Consider the following 17,671-nt stretch of genomic DNA (forward strand, 5'->3'; position numbering starts at 1 on the left):
CAAACAGTTTTTAGCTTATTGGAAGAGGTGGGAAAGGAGAGTGGGTTTAAAGCAAATGTAGCAAAGTGCGAAATCATGTTTCTATCCAAGCAGGCTCTGATCCCCCCACAATCCACTTACCCCATAAAAATATGCTCACAAGTAAAATATCTAGGACTGAATTTTAGTAGACACCCAGACAAGCTATACACACTTAATTACACCCCTTTGATAGCCAAAATAAAACGCCAATTGTCGAGCTGGGCTTCACTGCCAATCAATCTAGTGGGCAGAGCAGCACTACTCAAATCAGTCAGCTTTGGCAGGCTTCTATACCCGCTCCAAACTCTGCCAATCCTCATGAAACACATAGATATCAAAGAACTCAACAGGGCCTTTACGCACTTCTTGTGGGGGAAGGGAAAACACAGGATTGCCCTTACTAAACTTCAGCTGCCCAAAGAAAAAGGTGGGTTGAATTTACCCGATATTAGACGCTACAACCTGGCGTGTATGATCAGACATATTAGAGACTGGATCAATGGCTCTAGCATCTTTTCAAATCACACTTTAGAGGCAGCATATGCTGAACCATGGTCCCTACCGGGCCTTCTACACAGCAAAATCACATCTTTGCCCCTACGCCTCAGATATAGCGAAACGATGCGAGATACAATAATCACATGGAAAGAAATCTGCAAAAGATTTAAAATACCTTATCAGATCACAAAATACATGCCCTTTTGGGGCAACCCTGGCTTCCCTCCCAGCCTGACACATAGGGGTGGACAGATGAGAGCCCACATAACCAGCAAGCTGAAAGACCTAACTAGCTTAGTACATATAAATGCATTTGACACCTTCATTGCCCCGCACCTATCAAGGGTGTCCCTATCCCAACTCCAATCCTCCCTACAGATTCAAGATAACCCCTCGAAGGCATGCCCTTCTTTCCAATCATGGAGCAAAGACCTGTCAGACCCAAACATACCATCCAAAATAATCTCGGGACTGGGAACTTTCAGGAAATTGATGATAGGGGAAAAATGGAGAGAATCGCACCTCAAGTTCATTCACAGAGCAAAGTATGCTTTCAACATTAAATATACCAGACCCCCCCCCCATACTACTCTCCAAAATGCCCCAAATGCCAATTCCCAAACGCAGATATACTACACTGTGTATGGTCGTGCCCTCATATTAGATTATTTTGGCTAAAGGTTCTAGATTACATCTATAAATTGTGCAAACAAAAATTGCAACTAGACCCAGCACTATTGTTGTTTAATTTCCATGAGACTCCTGAGGCACGAGACGGAGCGGAAAGCACAGCCAAGGGTGTGGGCCCTTTTCCACACTTATCGCATCCAGAAAAGTAATCTTTAACAAATGGATCTATGCAGCACATCCCTCCATTTGGGATGTCAAGGAAGAACTAACACATTTGTTCAACCTGGACAAGCTGGACGCCCTAGTCCATAAAGAGAAACGGACTAAGCACCTCTTTAAAACTTGGAAGCCTTTCATCCTGGCTACCTTCACAACAGCGGAAAAAAATAAACTCATGGAACACTTCAAGTATACCGGCTGGTACTGTACTGCCCAACTACAAGGCACCTTGGGCAGACTGGAAATTACAAATTAAAGGCATTTACCACGTTTTATGCTGGAAATAAACACTGCTGTAATAGGGGACTCTAGCAAAAATTCGTCCTAATAGCAAAGCACCTAGGAAAGGATTGACCAACAGGGGTGGGTTAGGGAGAGGAAGTTAAAATGTTTTTTTTTCTGTTTTGTTGCCCTGGTTTGGGACAACCTCATGTGATATATGGACAAATATCAGGCACTCTTTTATTATCCTGTATGTCATATCACCCATGTTGGGCTACAATCTGGTGCCTCAGATTTCTTATGCTCCAGGAAACATGTTAACACCTGCTATTTGTTTTGCCATGTAAACTCCTGAAAAATCCAAATAAAATATGTTTAAAAAAAAAAAATGGCTGGAAAAGGGTTAAGAAAGTGAAGTTGTTGGGTAACCTAGCAATGGTCTTTATATAATGATGGACTAAATTGGGGGCATAGAGTTTTTTTTCTTAAGTACAGACTGTGGACACTGATATGTTAAGAAATGCTGGAGGATTGGTACAGAAACAGATGGTGGGAGGTTAATAATGCTGGCACATTCAAATAAAGTTTTGTTTTAACCTCAATCCAATAAAGCTATTCTACTGAAAATATGTGATATGCCGCTAGAGTGTACTGCATGTAGAACTGGATCATCCACAAGGCAACAGAGACGGATGCTTAGAGCCCAGTGGGGGTTTAGAGGCCTTGCTGCCACATCTCCTGGAACCCATATCCGGTTTCTATCTTTACAGGAAATTTCAGGTGGAAATTCATCTTTGGCTACACTTTTTAAAATACATTTATATTTTGCATTAGTTACACATTTGTATAAATGGTATGCCACTTAAAGAGACTCTGAAACGAGAATAATTCTCGCTTCAGACCTCATACATAGCAGGGGCATGTGTGCCCCTGCTAAACCGCCAATATCCCGCGGCTAAACGGGGGTCCCTTCACTCCCAAACCCACCCCCGCAACACTTGGTCGTGACTTGGTCGTAAATCTTCTGTTCCTGGAGGCAGGGCTAACGGCTGCAGCCTTGCCTCCAGTCGCGTCTATCAGCGGCACATCGCCGCCTCTCCTCCGCCCCTCTCAGTGAAGGAAGACTGAGAGGGGCGGGGGAGAGGTGGAGATACGGGCTGACAGACGTGCGTGGGGCGGGGCTGCGGCGGTTAGCCCTGCCCCAACCAGGAAGCGCTTCCCCGCTGCACCGAGGGGATTTGGGGGTGAAGGGACCCCCGTTAAGCCGCGGGATATTGGCGGTTTAGCAGGGGCACACATGCCCCTGCTATGTATGAGATCTGAAGCGAGATTTATTCTCGCTTCACTCTCTTTAAATCTGCAAACATGGGCAGCACGGTGGCATAGTGGTTAACGTTCTCGCCTTGCAACTCTGGGTCCCTGGTTCGAATCCCAGCCAGGTCAACATCTGCAAGGTTTTTGTATGTTCTCCCTGTGTTTGCGTGGGTTTTCTCCGGGCACTTCATTTTCCCCCCACATTCCAAAAATATGCAGATAAGTTAATTGGCTTCCCTCTAAATTTGCCCTAGACTATGATACATGCATTACACTGTACATACATAGACATAAGACTATGGTAGCGATTAGATTGTGCGCCCCTCTGAGGGACAGTTAAGTGACAAGACATACTCTGTAAAGCGCTGCGTAAGATGTCGGCGCTATATAAATACTAAATCATAATAATGAGAGCACATAGTACAGTGAATTTCTATTAGTCATTTTTATTTTGTTAGTATTCATAAAATTCTAGTTTGCTTAAAGAGACTGTAACAAAATGTTCAGCCTTCTTTGTTCTATCCTATATCTGTTCTAATGTGGTCTGTCTTACTTTAGCCTTTCCTAGTTGCAAAGTGGCTGTATTAACTCTGTTATATAATCTAATCTTCTTTCCTCTGACGGCTTTGTCGGGCTCAGGCCGGAATGTGCTGTTCTGCTTGTGATAGGATAGAATCTATACACACCCTCTCCACATCCCCTGCAGGCTCTGTATGAGTCACAGACTGAGATGTTCTCAACCTATCACACTCTGGTTAGCAGCCATGTCTTTTGTTTGTAAACAGAGCCGGATTAAGGCTACATGGGGCCCCAAGCAAAGTAACTGATTTGGGCCCCCTCATCATGTCGTAATAGAATCAGAAGATGCAGCTGCACAGCAACATGCCACACACACCGGGGAAGCCGAGCTACTGGTTGCTATGGGAAACAGCCCGCTTTCCTCTGTGGGTGCACAATGCAGGAAATAGCAGCGGCAAAATGCAGAGTGAGAGATTAACCACTTTACCCCCGCGCGTACGTATTTCTCCGCCCCTTTTTCCATCCTTTAAAAACCAGGGACGGAGAAACACGTACTTTCTGCATTCCCGACGCTGCCCGCGCTCCCGCTCGTAAACACGCCGCCCGCCGCTAGTAAACACGCCGCCGCCCGCTCGCCCAGAGATCCATTCCCGTTCGTTGATCTAAGCCCCGCAATGATCAGCTGCTCTCCTATGGGCAGCGCGATCATTGTGAGAAAAAAACTCACGTGTCCAGCCTCCTTATTCTTCCTCCAAGCTTCCGGAAGGAAGCTTGGAGGTCGCATTAAAACAAAAAGTTACTGTGGCCATCTTGTGGCCAAATAGTAAACTACACCCTACACATTTTTCACATACAAATAAATGACTTTTACACATAAAATTAACTCATTACCTCCCACACTCCCCATTTTTTTTTTTTTTTGTAATTAAAAAAAAATTAAAAAATTTACAATTAAAAAAAATACATAAATAGTTACCTTAGGGACTGAACTTTTTAAATATTTATGTCAAGAGGGTATAACACTGTTACTTTATAAACTATGGGCTTGTAATTAGGGATGGACGCAAAACTGAAAAAAATGCACCTTTATTTCCAAATAAAATATTGGCGCCAAACGTTGTGATAGGGACATAATTTAAATGGTTTTATAACCGGGACAAAAGGGCAAATACGTTTCATGGGTTTTAATTACAGTAGCATGCATTATTTAAAAACTATAATGGCCGAAAACTGAAAAATAATTTTTTTCCCCACATTTTTCCTATTTTCCCATTAAAACACATTTAGAAAAAAATAATTCTTGGCATAATGTCCCACCTAAAGAAAGCCTAATTGGTGGCGAAAAAAACAAGATATAGTTCATTTCATTGCGATAAGTAATCATAAAGTTATAGATGAATGAATGGAAGGAGCGCTGAAAGGTGAAAATTGCTCTGGTGCTCAGGGGGTAAAACCCCTCAGTGGTGAAGTGGTTAATGGCTGGGACATTTGCACTCAGGGGCTGGGGCACCCCTGTGAAGAGGGCGCCAGATATTACAGCAGCAGCACTTTCCCCCTGCATCTCCAGCCTGGCAATAGCAGAAAGCTCTGGACACCGCCAAACCGGAAGCCGTTCCCCAGACATTCACCTATTGCGATCCAAGCAATAGAGGTCCCGTCATCCGGAGCCCATCTGTATCCTCTAGAGTGCTGCCGCTTTGTTACCACTACCATTACTACTTCCTACTTCCTGTCTGATCTGAGAATCAGGAAGTTCAGAGCGAGCGGCTGCGCTGTAGAAGAGACAGATGGGTTTCAGATGACGGGATCTCTATCGCTTGGATCATGGATAGGTGAGTGAGCGTTTGCCATCTGCTGCTATCATTCTTGCTGCAGCTGTGGTTCTCTGTGGGAAGGGAGGGCGGAGTGGGCAGCGGCAGAGCGCACAGTAGCAGGAGGGGGACCTAGGAGGAGAGCCTGGCTCTGAAGACAATCAGCAGCGCACGGCATCATTTGACAAGACAAATAACATTTATATCGCGCTTTTCTCCTGGCGGACTTAAAGCGCCAGAGCTGCAGCCACTAGGACGCGCCCTATAGGCAGTAGCAGTGTTAGGGAGACTTGCCTAAGGTCTCCTGAATAGGTGCTGGCTTACTGAACAGGCAGAGCTGAGATTCGAACCCTGGTCTCCTGTGTCAGACGCAGAGCCCTTAAAGGGACTCCGAGCAGTGCCTGTGGGTATGCCTTTAAGCATACCCACAACTAATTAATTACATCCTCACACCTACCAGCATGATGTTTGTAATTATATCCCCCTGGGTTTCTTATATTTCATTGCATTGTGCTGAATCGAGCTGCCGACTTTGGAGAAAAGTCGTCCTGTGGTCACGATTTCAATCACGAATATAGCGAAAACAAAAAGGCCTAGGGCGACCGTTTATATATCGTTGGAAAGAGGAGAAAGAGAGCTTTAAAATGATATGCAACTTTCTATAGTTACTGCACAACTCAGAGTCCCTTTTTAACCATGATACCATTCAGCCACCGCTGACAGGATGGCGAGGGCTGGTTTATGTGCTGATGGGGCCCCTTTGACTCTGTATGGGGCCTCAAGTGACTGCTTTTGTTGCCTGGTTGGTAATCCGGCCCTGTTTGTAAATACTGCCTAAAACTGGCAATTACAACCCAGGATTGCAGCAGGGAGTGGCAGAAACAGCACAGAGGGGCCCAGGAGAACACACTGAATAGAATGGTACGCTTTTTATTGTAAGAATTTTAGAGTACAGATTCTCTTTAACAGACTATTGGAGCATGTTATGGCTACTTTGTATGCTCATTTGAAGTAGTGCTGCCTTGTTCCTATAGGGATGCCGGACCGGATGAGAGTGCTCATTGACGAGGCAGGATCTGAACAGGACGAGAGACTTCAGGCTCTATCAGCATTCCAAAGTCGAGCTTTGTCTCACGGTCTCAGCTTCCCCTCTGTAGAATATGTGGTCTACTCAACCTGCTCTGTACACCAGCAGGAGAATGAAGATGTGGTGAGGAAGATTCTGGAACAACATCCAGATTTCAGGTACAGTAAGGACCCGTTTCCACCAGCGTGCAGATTCACATAACCAATACAAGTAAATGGGCCTGTTTCCACTTGCCAGGAAAACTGAACATTTTGGTGTGCATGAAAAATCTGCACAGCGGAGCCATAAGAATTCGCACACCACTTGCGATTTGCATGTAATATATTTAATAGGAATTCACATTGCATTTTGGCAATGCGAATTTTCCATTTGAATGCGCATACATTTTTGTGTAAAATCAATGTAAAAGCACACAGGCACTGACACTGTTAAAATTGCATACTCTCAAATGCTTGAAAAAGCATACAAATTTGCATCCGCACTAGTGGAAACTGGCCCTAAAGGTTCTAGTTAATATTTGTAAATCACAAGAGGCTGTTGCACTACAGTATTGGATAAAATGCGCATTCACAATCTCCAATATGAGGAGATCCAAGTTCCAGAACATAAGTGGGTAAATCCTAGAAAGACCTAGGTACACTGTCCTACCCATCCCTATTATTCCCTCTTACACCTTGCTTGAACTATACTTGCCTCTTTCCTAGTTCTACTTCCATGATTTCAGTTATGATTATGTTTTGTATTAAATAATTTTTGTCTGTGGCCACACTGTGGTATTTATTATTCATGCTTGGAGAGGTCCTAAACCTGCAGGCCTTTAATACTTTGAATTCATTAATTATCAGTATTCATTTCAAATTAAAAAAACTTTATAAAAAAATAAATTTCCCCCTCTGAAAGTCCAACGTTTGAGCGTCTGTACACATGTGCACAGTGCTGTTTGGCATGACTTGACGACATAGGCCTTTGTGTGGGTGGGTTGTAAACTTTGGCTAGTGATGTATAGGGAAATGCACACGTACTGTTTGTTTTTTGCCAGTTAAGACCCGGTTCACATTGACATTAAAAATTATCTTAAAGGAGCACTATAGGGGGAAAGAGTGGCCCTTCAAAAAATTAACGTTTTGGAGACCCTGATCGTCTTCTTGCCATCAGGGTGATGATAGGAAGACCCTCCAACCTGAAAGATTTGGAGCTCATTTCTAAAGATGAATGGGCAAAAATATCTATGGAGACGTGCAAAAAGCTGGTCTGCAATTATAGGAAGTGTTTGATTGCTGTAATATCCAATAAAGCAGGGCTGCCCAATAGGTCGATCGCGATCTACCGGTAGATCGCGACCGCCTGCTTAGTAGATCGCGGCCGCTTGGCCGAGTCGTCAAATTTTACTGCCCTGCAGCCATGGCTGCACAGCCGCAGCTGTCAGATTGTGCTGCTACTAGCATTGGGGAGGAAAGGGAGAGGCGTGGCTGAAGGGGAGGCGCGGCTAAAGCGGAGAGCAGCAAATTAGGAGACAGCATCTCCTCCCCTCAAGGCTGTGACCACTGGGGGCGGGAGCAGGAAGTATATGGAGGCTGCTTAGGCTAATGGAAGAGAGCAGGCACGGTGAGATATGCAGTAGCTTACAACTGAAATAGATTACTGCAGTAGATACAGTAATAGATTTACTGCGCGCAGCTAGCCAGCCAGCCAGGGGAGGGGAAGTGTCTGTTGCCACAGGGGGAAGCCACACTATCTGCTCTGCTCTCGCTGACAAGCACTGGCCCATCACTCGTGACAAGTGTACAGCAATATGGACAAATAGCTTCAGAAGAATTCTGAGGCTATTTGCTATGTTTGAAGGGACTATAAGACTGTCTGTGCTGGGATAGGGAGCCCCCCTCGCTATTCCAGCACAGTCTTATAGTCCCTTCAAACATAGCAAATAGCCTCAGAATTCTTCTGAAGCTATTTGTCCATATTGCTGTACACTTGTCACGAGTGATGGGCCAGTGCTTGTTCATGGGGATCCATGACATTGTATAAGAGAGAGAGGTTCTGCAGCTATTTGCAAGGCTTTGAGGGGGGGGGGGAGAAGAATTCTGGATTGTGGTGGTGGGGAAGGGGGGCGATGGGGTGTTTGCTACACTATACAGGACGGGTGGTAGATCTCATGGACCCGACGGTTTCTAAAGTAGCTTGCGAGCCGAAAAAGTGTGGGCACCCCTGCAATAAAGGCTTTTCTATTGATTATTGAGAAGGATCTGAATAATTTTGGACTGGACACTTTTTGCTCAAATGTAAATAAAAGCTGAGAAATGTTTTTTTTCCCCACAATAATGCCTCTTGTACATAGTCTTAGCTTTTGGGAGACACCTATGTAATTTCCGGTCAAATTACTTGCTGGTTGAATAAGTTACTTAAAGTCAAAATTTGACAGGGGTATGAAGAATTATGGGCAGCAGCTGCAGCACTGTACTTTTGTTGCTGGTTTTTTTTTTCTTTTGACCTCTGATCGCTGAGTCACCTCAGCTTTGCTTGTAAACACAAGTTAGCAGGGGATCATGTTTCAGATAAGCAGCTAGGCAGGGAAATAAATGGAAGGGGAGGAATATATTATAGATAAAAAGAACCCCCAGCATGCAACTGTTTGGCACTGACTACTAAATACTTGATAACTCCAAACCATAATCGCAGAAAAAGTTATGAATGCAGGATTAGCACCTTTATCACTTAAAGGATACCCAAGGTGACATGAGATAAACGTGTATGTACAGTGCTTAGCACACACAACTAGGCCGTGTTCCTTTGTTTCTTTTTCTGCCTGAAAGAGTTAAATATCAGGTATGTAAGTGGCTAACTCCGACAGGAAGTGACTACAATGTGACCCTTACTGATAAGAAATTCCAATATAAAACACTTTCCTAGCAGAAAAAGGGGACATTTCTTATCAGTGAGGGTCACGGTGTGGTCACTTCCTCTTTGAGTCAGGATTGAGTCAGCCACTTACATACCTGATATTTAACTCTTTTAGGCAGAGATGCAAAAAACCTGAGCGGTTCTTGCCTTTTTCATGATTGCTAACTCAGTAAAGGACCAGCCTTTAAAGCGGTGCCATCATATAAATCCAGCATAGCGGGGTCTGAACCCTCTATAACAGTAATTCTAGACTGACTGTGTACCTTGAAATGAATCAGCGCACTCAGTATAGAATTTTATATAAAAAATTGTATTTGCTTATCATACAGCATATATACAAAATATGAACAGTTCCAAGTAGTGTTTCCTTCTAACAGTATTCCATCTCATCATGGCCTTTATAGCCAAGCGATCATCAATCTTCTAAGCACATAAAAAAAAAAATAACTTGTGTTGTGTAGAATAAGATCAAAAGTAGTCTCATCTGTATCAATAGCTGTGTATATAGTAGCCACTGGTGTACGGAAGGGGGTGTTTCGGGTGTCTGGAACCTCCCCCTGGGCCGAGACAGTCGGTATAAATGTATACAATTGTCCCCGCGATGCTGCTGCGCATAGGCTCTTCACTACAGAGAGCCGCAATACTCCGGGCGGCTGAGTAAGAGTCCTCCTCTGTCCCTCCCTTCCTCCCTCAGCTCTCTCTCCAATCAGTGGCAGCATTTTGAAACTGGCACCTCTCTTCAGCCTATAGAAAGAGAGGCAGCCGAGCCAGCCCACCCCCACACGCCTGTCAGCGTGCACATGGAGCCGAGCATGGAGGAAGACTGCACTGTCTGCAGGAGGAGCGGCTGCCGCTGGGTCATCCGATGTTCCTCTTTCCCCTAGGGAGGCAGCCAGCTACTCTCCACATCCAGCCCTGCCATGTCACCACGCAGAGACCAAGGAGAGAGCACTGCAGCAGCGACAGTCACACAGTCAGCTGAGCTAGCTAGGTAATCAAACTGTGTGTGTGTGTGTGGCTCAGTCAGACTCCCGCATTCACCAGCCCTCCCTTGCCGCCTCTGTCACACAAGCTCCTCTGGCTGTCACTCGCTGCTCCTATATGTTTATAGGAAGGGTCAAGAAGTCAGGACAGGGCAGATGATTAGCCAGGGAAGGGAATGTGTGTGGCTGGCTTTCTCATTCTTCGTACTCCTCCCCAGGCTGCAGTGAACCCCCAGGCAGCAGTAAACTGCATAATGTAACATGGGGAGGGGGACAAGAGGTGATTACTGATCAGCCATCACTGTGTGTAAGAGGTGAGAAGGGCAAGTTCTTTCCTTCTTAAATGTGTGACGTGAACAGGACAGAAGGAAAACCGAGATATGCACCCTCTGTTTTTAGAGTTTAGCCTATCACATCCCCCCTCATTTGTGTATTATTATTTAGCATTTATGTAGTGTGACATCTTCTGCAGTACTGTACAGAGTATATCGTCTTGTGACTTAGCCATCCCTCAGAGGAGCTCACAATCTAATCCTACTATATTATTATGTACAGTATGTATATAGCACTGACATCTCCTGCAGCACTTTACAGAGTACATAGTCATGTCACTGACTGTCCTCAGAGGAGCTCACATACTAATCCTACCATAGTCATTGTCTAATGCCCTCCCATATTATTATGTGTTTATATAGCAGTGATATCTTCTGCAGCACTTACACTCAGGCCTCATTCACACTTCGTGCACTTCTGTCTGCTTTTTTTCAGCACATTAACAGATACATGTTGCTGAAAAAAAGCGCACAGAAGCGCAGAGAGATATGGAGGCTGCAATATTTAGTACACAGTCATGCCTATGGCTGTCTTAACGACAACTGAAGCGAGAGAGAGATATGGAGGCTGCAATATTTACTTCCTTTTTAACAATACCAGTTTCCTGGCTATCCAGCTGATCCTCTGCCTCTAATACTTTCATCCCTAGACACTGAACAAGCATGCAGTATCAGGTGTTTCTGACATTATTGTTAGATCTGACAAGATTAGCTGCATGCTTGTTACTGGTGTGATTCAGACACTACTGCAGCAGAATAGAGCAGAGGCGCTGCCAGGCAACTGGTATTGCTTAAAAGGAAATAAATATGGCAGCCTCCATATCCCTCTCATGCCCAGCCCATCTTCTACACCATTCGATTTGTCATGCGATCGATAAGCGATCGCTGATCAAATTGATAAAATCCAACATGTCCGATCAGGATTCGATTTGCGTTGAACGAACGCATATCGAATCCTGATTGAACATTTCAGGAATTCCCCCCTCCCTTGAAAATCCTGGATTTGCCCCTGGTAGCTGTGTAAAACTTGTAGTAATCTTAAAGAAATAGCATAAAAAAACTTCTAGCTAACATCTTAACAAAACATAATGCTGAAAAAATTAAGTAAATCACCAGAATATTATGTATATTACCCCTTCTCTGTCATCTCTTCAGCATCTAGAACCAGTTGTGGGAAGGTAGCTTCTGTCTCATGTTTCTTCTCAGGAGATTGGTAGGCTTGTGCAAACTGAGCTTTCAACTCCTATTTTTATAGTGATTGGATGCAATATGGCTGCCTAATCTGGAATTTTTCTGAATCCCAGGTTGTGATTGGCTAAAGCTTCTGTGCATCAATGCTTTATCATGTTTTGAATACCTAAATCCTATTATTTATAAATTCTGATTGTCATTTCTGACGCAGTTAATTAAAAATGGATGTCACCAGCCATCTTGTCTGCTGGTTGACTTTTTTGCCCCAGACATTGAGCTGCCAAACAGTAAATGTCATTTATGACGCATTTCTGATTTGTCCTAATTAGTTTGGAATGTCTGTTCTTTCCCAGAAATAAGATTGGTCAGGTTGACACTGTAACCAGACCTGTGAGTCTTCAGCAATTTAAAGCTTATTGAAACATACAGTGCTTCTCATATACTTATTTAAATATAAAGCTTATTATATAATTCTTCCTAAAACAATCATATAAGATTAATTGCATATTAACCTCCTTAGCGGTAACCCCGTGTGTGACACGGGGTAAGCCGCCGGAGGGTGCCGCTCAGGCCCTGCTGGGCCGATTTACTTAATTTTTTTTTTTGCTGGACGCAGCTAGCACTTTGCTAGCTGCGCCAGCACCCCGATCGCCGCCGCCGCGCGCCCGATCGCCGCTATCCGGTGCGGCGCGCGGCCCCCCCCCCCCCCAGACCCCGAGCGCTGCCTGGCCAATCAGTGCCAGGCAGCGCCGAGGGGTGGATCGGGTCTCCCAGTGACGTCGGTGACGTCATTCCGCCCCGTCGCCATGGCGACGGGGGAAGCCCTCCAGGAAATCCCGTTCTTTGAACGGGATTTCCTGATCGCCTATCGCCGGAGGCGATCGGCGGGGCTGGGGGGATGCCGCTGAGCAGCGGCTATCATGTAGCGAGCCCTTGGCTCGCTACATGATTAAAAAAAAAAAATAATTAAAAAAAACTGCTGCGCTGCCCCCTGGCGGTATTTTTCATACCGCCAAGGGGGTTAAAATGTAATATAAAATCATGTTCTATATATTTGACTTTCTTAAAGAGACTACGTAACAAAAATTGCATCCTGTTTTTTTATCATCCTACAAGTTCAAAAAGCCATTCTAATGTGTTCTGGCTTACTGCAGCACTTTATACTATCACTGTCTCTGTAATAAATCAATGTATCTTTCCCCTGTCAGACTTGTCGGCCTGTGTCTGGAAGGCTGCTAAGTTCTTCAGTGTTGTGGTTCTGCTATGAACTCTCCCTTCCAGGCCCCTCTATGCACACTGCCTGTGTGTTATTTAGGATTAGAGCAGCTTCTCTCTTCTCTTATCTTTTAAAAGCTGGATAAATCGTCCTCTGAGCTGGCTGGGCTTTCACATACTGAAGAAATACAGACAAGGGCAAAGTTGTTTGCAGGAAGAAACAAGCAGCCTGAAACTTCAGTGCATGAGACCAGGGGGAAAGAAACACACAAATGATCTCTTGAGATTCAAAAGGAAGGCTGTATACAGCCTGCTTGTGTATGGATGTATTTTCTATGTGTGGACATACTGTACATCAACCTACTTCCTGTTTTGGTGGCCATTTTGTTTGTTTATAAACAAACTTTTTAAAACTGTTTTTAACCACTTTTAATGCGGCGAGGAGCGGCGAAATTGTGTCAGAGGGTAATAGATGTCCCCTAACGCACTGGTATGTTTACTTTTGTGCGATTTTAACAATACAGATTCTCTTTAAGAAGATATAAATATAATTTCGACAGCCAGAAGTCACCATTTTAAAGAGACACTGAAGCGGAAAAAAAAAATATGATATAGTGAATTGGTTGTGTACTATGAATAATTACTAGAAGATTAGTAGCAAAGAAAATATTCTCATACTTTTATTTTCAGGTATATAGTGTTTTTTCTAACATTGCATCATTCTATAATATGTGCAGATTACACAACACTCAGCATTCAAAATGAGTCTTTCAGAGCAGTCTGTGAAGTAATGACCTCTCCTCTAGCAGAGGAAAAGTAAATAGTCCAGGAACAGTTGAGATAATAAAAGTCAGATAACAGCCCTCTCCACGACTAACTTATGCTGGGAATACACGTTTTGTTTTTGCCTTCGTTTTAGCCTTCGATTCGTTCGGTAAACGAATCGAGTGTTGAAAACGTATGTGAAAATAGTCATAATCTCATAGTTTCGATTAATAGACCCCAAATACGAACGACTAGTGATCGAACATGTTTGATATTATCTCTCTTTATCCATCTAATCGAGCCATTGGTATGCTTGATGGCTGTTCAGATCGATTATATATTCGTTTATGCCGTCCGTCCCTGTACTATGTTTCGTTTCTTTGCAGCCTTCGATCATTGGAAAAACAAAACCATCAGAATCGGAAAAAAAAACGAAACCGTGGGTGGTGATATTAACCGTACGGTCGATTATTTCGGGATCGAAAAGGACAAAAGGCACAATCGAAACGAAGGTTTAAACGAAGGCAAAAACGAAACGTGTATTCCCAGCATTAGTCGGAGAGCTTAATGGCTTGTTTGCATAGAGATAACAACTGGAGTTTCTCAACTCTTCCTGTACTGGAAACAATTACACTGATGTATCTGATCTTAATGTTTTATTTCTTAGCTGTGCTACACTTTCAAATCATAATATCATCATTTTTTTTCCGCTTCAGTGTCTCTTTAACATCTTTAACTACCGGTAATTGGGAAAATCCCTTTTGTTTTATATTTTGAGGCCTGTTCCCAAAACATAGCGTATATTATCAGCTATGAGTGTTCAGCTAGCTGAGACTAGAACACGTCAACGATCCTCCAGATTCAAAACAATCTCACGAGAATGTTTTACTGTCTCATCTATCACTGGTAGAATCCAGCTTTTAACTGTATTTCAAAGTATAACATTCTATTATTTGTAAATTATGGGGTTTAACAATAACTTTCTTTAGGACTGTATTGATTAATATTTAGATTAATATTTGTAATAACTGAGCAAATGTACATATGATTGCTGCAGTAATTTGACTTAAATGGGTTTCTTTCCAGTCTTCACACAGAAGCATCTTTTAACTGTCAAGGCCGCAGACAAGCGCACTAACAAACAATGTTTTAGCGTCTAACTAAAATAATAAGATTCACAGCCTGGAAAATGCTGAGATGTCTCAAAGCAATATATTAAAGTACACAAACTTAACAATGAAATTTTGCATAGAACATTAAAACACACATAGGACAGCTTTTCCTGCATAAATAAAACCGCTAGAATTCTGACAGAGAAAAAAAGGGACACAGCATAGTTATTTATGTACTAGGCACTGTACATACACGTCTATCTCATCAGGTCACTTCGGGTCGAACACGGTAAATCCAGCGCTGGAGACTTGGGCGCAGCAGCGCAGGAGACTTGGGCGCAGCTGGCGCCACCATAGGCCGTAATAGGAACTACGGCTATCGCAGGCACAGGGAGTAACTTCAGCGCCGTCAGAAGACGGACCTGAAGTTGCTTTTAAAACAATAATTCGGATTCCAGCGATTGCTGGAAGCCGAATTATTTCATTCCCCCACTATCCATGTCGGCCTGGAGGGGGAATAGTAATTAACACGGCCTGGACTTGTGCGGCAGCAGGATCAGCCATATACTGGCTGTCTCCGGCGCCGTTCTCTCTCGTACGCCTTCGGGTATCCTTTAATACACTCAGACCAGTTGCTGTTGAAATTTGATTTTTATGGTGACAATCCCACTTTAAGTATAGGTGTGCTAAAACTTTTTTTTAAAAAATGTGGTTTCTGCTTTTTATTTCAGGCTCGTAAATGCTCTCCCGTCATGGCCTCTGCGAGGGATGAACGCGTTCCCTGAAACTAACTGTTGTCTCCGAGCCTCTCTAAACGAAACTCTAACCAATGGATTCTTTGTTGCATTGTTTCAGCGGAAAAGTAAAGACCAGGAAAGGTAAATTGCTTCACTGTGGCTTTCTTCGCCGAACACTGACTGCTGCACATAATTATAGAACTGTACCAGCCTATTTGAGCATAGGTGGAACATGGGAAAATGAGCTGTATGGTTAAACCTTAGAGACTTCGTAACAAAAATTGCATCCTGTTTTTTATCATCCTACAAGTTCAAAAAGCTATTCTAATGTGTTCTGGCTTACTGCAGCACTTTATACTATCACTGTCTCTGTAATAAATCAATGTATCCTTCCCCTGTCAGACTTGTCGGCCTGTGTCTGGAAGGCTGCCAAGTTCTTCAGTGTTGTGGTTCTGCTATGAACTCCCCTTTCCAGGCCCCTCTATGCACACTGCCTGTGTGTTATTTAGGATTAGAGCAGCTTCTCTCTTATCTTTTACAAGCTGGATAAATCGTCCTCTGAGCTGGCTGGGCTTTCACATACTGAAGAATTACAGACAAGGGCAAAGCTGTTTGCAGGAAGAAACAAGCAGCCTGAAACTTCAATGCATGAGACCAGGGGGAAAGAAACACACAAATGATCTCTTGAGATTCAAAAGGAAGGCTGTATACAGCCTGCTTGTGTATGGATGTATTTTCTATGTGTGGACATACTGTACATCAACCTACTTCCTGTTTTGGTGGCCATTTTGTTTGTTTATAAACAAACTTTTTAAAACTGTTTTTAACCACTTTTAAAGAGAACCCGAGGTGGGTTTGAAGAATATTATCTGCATACAGAGGCTGGATCTGCCTATACAGCCCAGCCTCTGTTGCTATCCCAAACCCCCCTAAGGTCCCCCTGCACTCTGCAATCCCTCATAAATCACAGCCACGCTGCTGACAAACAGCTTGTCAGAGCTGGCTGTGTTTATCTCTATAGTGTCAGTCTGCTGCTCTCCCCGCCTCCTGCAGAACTCCAGTCCCCGCCTGCATCCCTTCCCTCCCTGCTGATTGGAGGGAAGGGACGGGGGCAGGGACCGGAGCTATGCAGGAGGCGGGGGAGCAGCTGAGACTGACACTACAGATGTAAACACAGCCTCACAGCACGGCTGTGATTTATGAGGGATTGCAGAGTGCAGGGGGACCTTAGTGGGATTTGGGATAGCAACAGAGGCTGGGCTGTACAGGCAGATCCAGCCTCTGTATGCAGATAACATTCTTTAAACACACCTCGGGTTCTCTTTAATGCGGCGAGGAGCGGCGAAATTGTGTCAGAGGGTAATAGATGTCCCCTAACGCACTGGTATGTTTACTTTTGTGCGATTTTAACAATACAGATTCTCTTTAAGATGGGTAATATACCTACAGTATGTACAGAGAAGGCTCTAGCTACCATAGAGCCTTCCTGGAATACCTTTTTCAGGAGTCTTTGGATGCACTGTACTTTTGTCACTCCTGAAGGTTGGCCCATCTGTACTGCACATGCGTGGAGGTGTTTGCCTTCAAAAGTACTCATGGATGCAAGTACTTTTGAAGGCTCCCCAAGGAGGGCTAAAATCCTTATTAAATTTAGCAGGTACAATCCTGGCCAAAAGTTGACTGTCAAAAATATTAGAAAAGTTGGTGCTTGAGGTTTTTATAAGTTTTTATAATGGCAATTTGCATTTATTCCAGAATGTTATGAAGAGTGTTCAGATGAACTGCATCCCAAAAAAACCTTTCCACTGTCTTTCATAGCTGTCACTAAAGGACCTGCTGAGATTATTTCAGTAATAGTCTTGTTAACTCAGGTGAGAATGTTGAGGAGCATAAGGCCGGAGATTGTCGGGCTGATTAGGTTAGAATGGCAGACTTGACATGTTAAGAGGGTGATGCTTAAAATCATTGATCTTCCATTGTTAACTAGCAAAGAAAGCAGCCATCATTGCATAGAAATAGTTTCATGGGCAAGGATAGTGTGGCTAAGATTGTACCTAAATCAACAATTTATAGGATAATTAACAACTTCAAGGAAAGAGGTTCAATTCCTGTGAAGA

The 17,671-nt window shown here is 43.7% G+C and overlaps 1 protein-coding gene across 1 annotated transcript in view; it reads left to right on the forward strand.

Moving 5' to 3' along the window:
• NSUN5 (NOP2/Sun RNA methyltransferase 5) overlaps window positions 1-17,671 on the forward strand; it is a 42,518-nt gene that overhangs the window by 18,889 nt on the left and 5,958 nt on the right. The window contains exons 8-9 of the mRNA XM_068270099.1: window positions 6,269-6,479; window positions 15,549-15,695. Of these exons, the coding sequence (XP_068126200.1) occupies window positions 6,269-6,479; window positions 15,549-15,695 (358 nt within the window). The remainder of the gene's footprint in view (window positions 1-6,268; window positions 6,480-15,548; window positions 15,696-17,671) is intronic.

The sequence above is a fragment of the Hyperolius riggenbachi genome, chromosome 2 (genome assembly GCF_040937935.1).
Source record: "Hyperolius riggenbachi isolate aHypRig1 chromosome 2, aHypRig1.pri, whole genome shotgun sequence".
Taxonomy (NCBI): Eukaryota; Metazoa; Chordata; class Amphibia; order Anura; family Hyperoliidae; genus Hyperolius; species Hyperolius riggenbachi.